Source organism: Lingula anatina, chromosome 1, assembly GCF_051362555.1.
Source record: "Lingula anatina isolate TDL-2025a chromosome 1, LinAna3.0, whole genome shotgun sequence".
NCBI lineage: Eukaryota > Metazoa > Brachiopoda > Lingulata > Lingulida > Lingulidae > Lingula > Lingula anatina.
In genome coordinates, this window is record NC_141767.1 from 24,409,223 (window position 1) to 24,418,231 (window position 9,009).

A 9,009-nucleotide genomic window follows, 5' to 3' on the forward strand; every position below is an offset into this window, starting at 1 on the left:
AGATTTATGTGGGTTATTCGTGCATTAAGTCTTGTTTCTATGATACAGTATATAAGCTTAATCAAATTTTATTGTATCAATAAAATGTAGTCAGGTTGCTGGCTTTACCCTGGGTAAGCACACTAGTTTGTACAGGTATTATTTAAGTCAGTTACTGCATATTCCTGTAATAATATTATTCTTGTTATTTGCATAACATTCAGTGTTTGATAAGAACAGCAGACTGTGTCAAAAGAAAAGTGGTAAAATGTAAAAAAATATCTTTATACCTTTAAAGAAGAAGAAGAATAAAATCCCTTACATATTTTTAGGCTATTGAATTTCTGCGCAGTGCCCAAGGTACAGTGAAACTGACAGTGAGTAAACCAGGCGATTCCTCATCCGATACAGCATCTAACATTCCAGTAGATGAAGACTCGCAGGCTGGACTAGATGTGAGACAAATTAATGTTGAACCCGCCTCTCCCTTGGAAAGAGGCAAGTAAATCAGGATGTACAGTGTATGAGGAAGACATTTCAAAAAAGTGTTCATGTCCCTGTCATGCACCATAACCTTTATACACTTTCATTTTATCAAACTAATGCACATTTACTTTTTTATCTTATTTAAGTTTGATATTGTGATAACTTCATTCAAAAATAACCTGTCAGATAAAATCTAAACTAATAAGTGCTAAATCACATTTATCTCCAACTGCAAAACAAACACTAGATCACTGGCCTTACAAAGAGGTAAAGAAGACTTGTGTAACCTACAAAATTAAATTATTAAAATGCACTTAATTGCATTATATTTTAGGTAATTTTATTTGATGGAATGAAAACAAAGCTGGATCTGTTAGTGGCATTGACCACAACTTTGTCACTCATCCATGCATTGCAGTTTAATAGGATTATAAATATCCGCATATTACATGAACTACCATATCAATATGTACTGCCAGTCAGAATGGTAATTTTGTAGATAAGATATCAGCACCAGACTAGAGCAATATGAAAAAGTTCTGCTAGAAATAAGCATTCTAAATTGACAGCTAGCACAAATAATGCAAGAACTGGACAATATTGACACACGAAATGAGTCGTTTTTATGTTTCACTTCCAGAGCAATCTCAGGATACCACCACCTCGGACACAGGGCCAGAAATGGTGGACCCTCAAACGTGTCCTATCAAGATTGGTCAGGAGACCTGGCTTGAGATTGAGAAAGGGAAGTCTGGACTAGGACTCAGCATCGTAGGGGGATCTGATACAATGATTGTGAGTATATTGAAGTATGGACCAGTTCTTCAAGTTGTCATTCCAGAAAATGTGGTATTTGTTCTAAGGCAAAGTAAATACTTTTTTCCCAAAATTAAGACTTTATCATTCAAAGGACAACAAAATAATTCATTTTATACATGAAGTAATACAGTTTGTCATCTGTGTCAGCTTATTCAGATAGACATTCTAGAAAAAGGAGCAAATGTTTGTCGACAAAGCAATAATTTTTTTTTTCCAAAATGATATGTAGGAAAACAATTACATGCATTTTGTACATGAAGTAATGCGGAATACCAGCCTTGTACCATTTGTATTAGTCAAATGGCACTGCAACTAAATAATAAACCACACTAAGTGAGGAAATAATGGCAGCCAAGCTGGAGTCAGCAGTTTGCTTTGTTTTTCATTTTTGACTTTGAAGTATGCAATCAATAATACATAGGATACAATGGATAGTTTTCTAAGAATAAACTTTTTTATTGCAGAAGCTGTATTCCCAGAAGGCTTTAATTCCGTTAATGTAAAATGTCTATTCAAATTTTTCTCAAAAATTCAGATGTTTTCAGTTCAGGCATTAGAATAAATTTTGATTTCAATAATTTTGTTGGTACAGCCTATAAGTGAATTCATCATACTGGGAACAAAATCAGGTAGTTGTTTTGCTATGCTAACATCATCTTGATCATACACAGAGTATATGTATATAGTTAGAACTGATGGAGGCTGCTTAAACATATCACATGAATTAGTGCAAATGGAATTCTTGGAAAATTAAAGCCATTAATTATAGTGATTGTATCCCATTTGTTACATATTTCAGTTGGCCAGTCTCTGATATTAATTAATCAACAGCCCCACAGAAGTACCATTCTTTGACAGGCCAACATGTTTCATCATTTAAAAAATGAAATTTATTTCCACTTATACAAAATGTTTTATGGCAAACAGGGCATAGAGGCATTATTTATCACAATGTAATACACTTGAAAACAAGTCTTAACTACATGCAATAATCTACAAATTGTAATGAACCACCATTTTAGGGTGCCATCATCATCCATGAAGTCTATGAAGATGGAGCTGCAGCTAGAGATGGAAGACTGACTGCAGGAGACCAGATACTAGAGGTAGGAGCTCTTCAATGCAGTTGTACAATGTACTAATAATATTATCACACATCAGTGATAAAATTAATCTCTTTGGACATTTTAATGAAACACATTTTTTGCTCTTGTATGAAGGGCTAAATTAAGTTACTTGTTCCAACTCGACCTTCTATACTCTGAACATCCCAAGTAATGGTCAAAAGATGCCATTCTAGCGTCTCATTGTTTGTTGCAGGTTTGTGGGCAAGATTTACGTGATGCCACTCACGACAATGCTATTCAAGTTTTGAGACAAACACCGCCTGTAGTGACCATGTTGGTGTACAGAGACGATGCTCAGCTCAGAGAGGAAGATCTCTATGATATCTTTACAATAGATCTGTTGAAGAAACCAGGCAGAGGACTTGGGATAAGCATAGTTGGGAAAAGGAATGATGTTGGAGTGTACATATCAGACATTGTAAGCATGAGATCTACACATGCTCCTTATGGTCATTGCAAAAGAAAAAAAAACTTTGTGACATCATTTTGTAAAATTGGAACTGTGGTTTTCCACACCAGAATTTGAGATATGAAAAATTAATTTGTGTGGACAGTTTAAAAGTGTCACTGAGAACCATGTGCATTTTCATTCAAAGTGGGTACCTACAGTTTATTTTTTCTGTTAACAAGGTTAAAGGTGGAGTTGCTGAGGCAGATGGCCGTCTTATGCAGGGAGACCAGATCCTTTCTGTAAATGATGATAATATGAGAAATGCAACCCAAGACCATGCAGCAACTGTACTCAAGGTAAGGGATACATTTACACCTTCATTATTCAGAATTTTTTTCAAAACTTTTCTTTAAACTGAAGATTAAGCAGGTGACTGGATGTGAGTAACATGCTGAAAATTGGTTAAATGATAAAGACTTGATAATGAGTATGTTTCTGTAATTTTTTTCAGACAATTATGGGCAAAGTAACACTCACGATTGGTCGATTAAAAACTGGGTCAAGAGCTGGATCAACAATAGGTTCGCGAGCTTCTTCAAGACGCAGCTCTAGTGTAATGGATAAATCACTAAAAAAATCTAATTCATCTGCAAGCAGCAAAGGGAAATCACGGCACTCCAGAAGTAAGTGAATTTGAAGAAAAAAAAGTTTCATGTAGTACAAGCAGCAAAGCAAAATCACAGCACTCAAAAGGTGAAATGAGTTGTCATATAAGTATTTTTCTTATATGCAGCCTTACCTGTACTGAGGCTGAGCCAGGCTTAGTAGATCTATTTTATTTGTAAAGAATTCACCTTAGCCAACATGTGTGTGATAAAAGGACATTTATTCATGAAAGACAGTATTTTTTCCACCTTTCATTTTGTTTTAGTTTTCTTTATTTTCACTAATTTATACAGCCCTTTTTTCTGCTTAAAATGTGTTATCCTACTCTAAATTTTAATTTCTTATTTACTTATGGATTATTTTGCATTTCAGAAACTGCCAATTCTTCCAGTTACTAACACAATTCAGTCACACTTTGATTAATGTGCTCTAAAACACCTTTTCTTAATATTTTTTTTCTTGTTGATGTAGTGCTTTATTTTGACCCATTCAATCTGCCATAGTCTTGCTTTGGTTATACTATGAACTATTTCTTCATCTTTCAACATTTTGATGCTTTCTTACTAAACTGTGTATGGAAGTTAAAATTACTGGCACTTACTTTTCTATAAACCCTTCAGTTTTGATGTGGTTGTCTTTTGACATTTGAGAGTATCAGAGGCACACATACATATACCTACCCTGGGGTGTAATGGTAGTCAAAATGGTGCACAGATATATTATCCATATTTTCATTTTCTCTGATGAATAGCTGGAAGACCTACGAAGTAATTTTCTGTGAAATTTGCCCTCCCTGAGTAGAGTTTATGGGTTAACTATGAAAGTCTGCATGATGTTAAGAGAAAGTGGACCCCAAAACAATATATATACATCAGTACATGATGACTTCTGTGAGGCTCTTGTAAAAGCAATCATACTTTCAAATGAAAAACAAAAAAAAATTCAAATGAAAAAAAAAAAAAAAAAATCAATGGGTCAAGGTAAATAAACAGATGGCATGCATTTATTCATGCAGACTTTCAAAATGTTATAATGCCATCAATACAAGAGTTGTAAGTTTAACCTCCACCTGGTGCCGTGTACCCCATGCCTTTTCTGCTATATTGTGCGTAATATTAACAACTGGCCACAGAGCAGACGTCAGGAGGTGTGTGGGACAGGATGGTAGGTTGACAATTCTGGATTTGTGAAAAAGAAGGGTTGCAATAATGAGGTAAAATATATAAGGGGTTTCTCATGCCATACATTGAAATATATGAATATTATTTCTACACATTTTTCTCATTTCTTCCTCCTTGGAAAAAGAAAACTGAATTTAAATGGAAAAAGATTTTGGTGTTTTCCATAGATATGGGCTTTGAATGTGAAATGACTGACTAATAGCAGTGAGTGTAAAATATCTTGTTGCAGTTTTATAAGACACTTCAAGCATTAATACCTTTCCGTTTCTTCATTAAAAGTATATTGCTAAGTAATAAGTATCTAATTATGGATGGGAAAGTGAAGCACCACAGGTGTGGTTAAGAAGTAAATTCACAGGGAATTATCCTTGATAAAAAATTGATACTTTATACTACGTACACAGGAAATTCAATTATCAGTAGCATTTAGATACTGAATATTTTATGTTAGATTATAGCATGAGATACATGACGAAAACCATTTTATAAACTACAAATGCAATTCTATGTCAGATCTTTAAAATTTTAGATCCCAGTGACTTAGAAATATATAAATCTATACAACCTCCATGTTTGAAAGATAGGCTTTTATATTTTAGAAACCATCCTTAAAATGTGATTTTAAAGGATCATTTCTGAACAACAAGTAGACTGAAGGCTTGTGACATTTAAGCTTAAAACAAAAGAAAACCAATGTCAATGATTAGATGGTAATTTCAGCCTGTTATTTGAATTCACAAAGGCTCCTATCGATTCCTTTATCATGATTGTGTAAACTTTGTTATAGCAGCATACATTTGTAAAGGCTATGCACTCAATATAGACTCATCAAGTTATTGAGCAATTTTATAAATGTCAGCAATATATCTAGGCAACAGATTGTCTCACTTATGAACATGTGAAATCAAATTATCAGATATTCTCACTAGTACAGACAGAAGTGTATAAACAGAAGGTAAAACTTGGTTGAATTAGGCTCTTGTCCCAGCATCGTTCTGTTTAAGAAGTTTATATTGGAAGACAAATGTGTGCAGTCAAGTAGCTTAACATGTCTAAACATAGACTTGCATGCCAATCTTTAGCAGCATTAAGAAATCAGTCTTTCTGTGTAAAATCTGATTATTTAACATGATAGCTATATAATCCGGATGTCTGACGGATGACTTATTTTATTTCTCAGCACCAAGCCAGAGTAGTCAAACCTTGAGCAACATGCGTACAGTGGAACTTGAAAGAGATGAACAGGGCTCCTTAGGCATCAGCATTGCAGGAGGCATTGGAAGTCCAATAGGAGACACGCCCGTTTTGATAGCTAATCTTCAACCAAATGGGCCAGCGCAAAAGACAGGAAAACTCAAGGTATTTCCACTTTGATTTAACATGTCATGGTTCTGTACTGTACAGAAAAAGAGAACATTTGAATATTGTCAAATCTCCTTTATCTTCAAAATTTTTAATCACCATTATATTTTTTCCAACTGTTGAATAGCATCTGTGAGTAATTCATTAAAGCAAAATCATTTTATACCTGATTTTAACAGAAAAAAAAATAGAATTGCTAGTTTTGTATTAAAGAGTTTTCTGTCCTTTTTACATTAGGTTGGTGATCATATCATGAGTATAAATGGTCAACCCACAGAAGGTTTGACTCATCATGAAGCAGTCCAGCTTTTGAAACAATTTCAAGGAACTATCTCCTTGGTTGTCACTCAAGGTGAGGGAAAATACATTTAATATTTAACATATAACTAGCAAGTGTTAAACCTATTTGGACTGAAAGATATTTAATGCAAATTTAAATCTAGAATCAAAATTTTACTTATTACAATCCTTATTTTACTTGAAACCTCAAAAAAGGGGCTGCTCATGGGATATTTGTTTAAAGCTCCCTATTCCCTTTGCATAAAACCTGTGCTACTGCTCATGTGAAATATGTAATGAATACATTTGTATGCAAATTGAAAAGGCAAGGAATGCATGCAACCATACATCTGTAGCAGGTTATTTAAGTCCAGTGTGACAACCACTGGGAGTGCAATTATAATTCTCAGCTAGACACATCCTGCTCACGTCTAGGCCAGACAGATATGGCCCCATTCTGGCCCACAACAGTTTTCTGTAATTGTTTCATATGGTTTTTATATGAGTGATATGATGTCATTGCACATTGACACAAAATGTAAATCAATTGATGTTTATGGTCAAAAGACTAAAATTTATTTTTGAAAATTATATTTTTTCTACATTTATCATTTGATGTCAAAAAAATTCACATCTGTGCAATGTTTACTGGGAGGGTATAGAATGCAGTACATGTGGTCTGAAGCTTCTTCAAAATAGTTTTAAACTTGGTTAGGAGAATTTGTTTATTACCATTTTCTAGAGAAAATACCATATTATATGAGATCTTCAATTATGTGAAATTATTATTGATTTATTTTATTTCAATTTGATTTATCTAATCATTTATTTATTTCATTATTTATTGCTTCAGTAACTGCAGTGAGTATTATCAGCGTTTGCTATTGTCACTCTGGGTAACTTTATTCTTCTCCTTTTCAAAAGGTGAGGATGTTGTATTAGAAGTGAATGGGCACAGCAAAGTGTATGAACTGCCTAGCAACCAGCCAGAGCCAGAGGAAGATATGCCACAGGAAATATCTGGGTGAGTGACCAGATATTAAATTACATAAGTACAGCAGTATCAGTTTTAACGTATAAGGTTAAGGTGGTGTATTACGTAGTGTTGATAGAATTTTGGATCAAAACAATATCTATTACATTCAAGCTGATCAGAGATGTCCTATTACATTTTTCAGGCAGCAGCAAGTGAAGACCATATCTCTAGAGCGTGGGCCAGATGGTCTGGGATTTTCCATCGTTGGAGGGCATGGCAGTCCACATGGAGACCTGCCAATTTATGTGAAAACTGTGTTTGCCAAAGGAGCAGCAGCAGAAGATGGGAGGCTAAAACGTGGGGATCAGATACAAGCTGTCAATGGAGAAAGTCTAGAAGGAGTTACTCATGAGGAAGCAGTTGCTATTTTAAAGCGAGCTAAAGGAAAGATTGAATTGACTGTATTAACGTAGGTCTACACTGATCTTAAAGATATACAGCAGATAATTTCAAGCCAACAACATTTTTCTGAAAAACGTAACATGCATATTTTGTCAGCATTTGTCAAGGTTAAATGTTTCCTCCAATCTTGTTGACAATTAAAGTATTAAAATTTGATCAAAAACATTCACCGAATAAAGATTTCAGATAAGTTTTACAAAATTGAGTTACAACTAACTTCATGCGGTTGTGCTCTGTAGACAAACAAAAATCAGATCATGAAGATTATGTTTAAAATATTGCTATATCATTTTCAAAATAAAGAAAATATCGTAAATATTTAATTATATTAGTATTATTAATATAAGTGAACAGAATGGAAGTGAGGATGGTAAGAGTAAAGACTGAAGATTTTGCATTTTATCAACAGATCTGAGGTCAGAATGCTTCATTAAAATTTAGACGTCACTATCTTATCAAGTGCATTACAACAAACAGGAACTAAGCTGTGGAAGACCTGTAAGATAAATTTATCACAGCTAAAAATTTTATCATCACAAAAAAAAAAAATGCATTGGGAGCACACATACTGTCGGTATCAGACTTGTCTTCCTAAAGTAAACTTTCCATCCTTAAATGAAGAGACATATAGGAATGAGTATATATCATGAAGACCACACATTTTAAAGATTCACCTCCATTAATATCTAGATGACAAAATGATTATAGTGTATAGACATACACTAGGTTGCATTTACTACAGGAAGTACTTGTATTATGTAGTACTAAGAATGACTGGTGTTCAGCATTATTTGTCGAGCCAAAGTTGCAAGATTGAATGACATGAACATTACTTGACTTAGTTTATTAGAAATGAAGGTTTTGTTCATTTGAGACAACTTGTAGAGTCAAACCAAAGTAAACATTGAGATCACAAGTTTTTTAAATTAAAGATTAATCTTCACTTTTCTCTTGCTGAAAATTTTTATATTAATTAGTGATTTTATTTCAATGGGTTGTAAAATTGTCTCTGCTGAAGAGAGGGATGTACATAGTCTGTAAGTATAGTCTGTATATTTTAAATGGATACAGAAGGTAGCCATCCTTCACAGATGCTTTGCTAGAATAGCTTTTCTCCAATATGTTAAAATGTTAATTTTTTTGTCAGTATTTATGCGAGTATGCACTATCATAAGTAAAACTTCACTTTTAATAATTTTTCACAAAATACAAAATGTGCAAAACTTGAAATAAAATTTATCAAAACAGTGAAAACTGATTTTGTTCTTTGTGTTCACATAT

At 33.6% G+C, this 9,009-nt stretch overlaps 1 protein-coding gene across 15 annotated transcripts in view; it reads left to right on the forward strand.

The window, feature by feature from the left end:
* The window catches only part of LOC106181849 (multiple PDZ domain protein), a 75,293-nt gene extending 66,311 nt beyond the window's left edge, over nucleotides 1-8,982 (forward strand). For 14 of the 15 annotated variants that reach the window (XM_086999515.1, XM_086999514.1, XM_086999508.1 and 11 more), the window contains 10 exons: nucleotides 312-477; nucleotides 1,106-1,260; nucleotides 2,307-2,390; nucleotides 2,605-2,829; nucleotides 3,042-3,158; nucleotides 3,314-3,485; nucleotides 5,830-6,008; nucleotides 6,249-6,363; nucleotides 7,215-7,314; nucleotides 7,469-8,982. In XM_086999515.1, the coding sequence (XP_086855641.1) occupies nucleotides 312-477; nucleotides 1,106-1,260; nucleotides 2,307-2,390; nucleotides 2,605-2,829; nucleotides 3,042-3,158; nucleotides 3,314-3,485; nucleotides 5,830-6,008; nucleotides 6,249-6,363; nucleotides 7,215-7,314; nucleotides 7,469-7,739 (1,584 nt within the window). In that variant the 3' untranslated portion in view covers nucleotides 7,740-8,982. Of the gene's footprint in view, nucleotides 1-311; nucleotides 478-1,105; nucleotides 1,261-2,306; nucleotides 2,391-2,604; nucleotides 2,830-3,041; nucleotides 3,159-3,313; nucleotides 3,486-3,840; nucleotides 4,439-5,829; nucleotides 6,009-6,248; nucleotides 6,364-7,214; nucleotides 7,315-7,468 lie in introns of those variants that run through there. The other variant, XM_086999519.1, reaches the window with a different exon arrangement.
* Nucleotides 8,983-9,009: the final 27 nt, after the last annotated feature.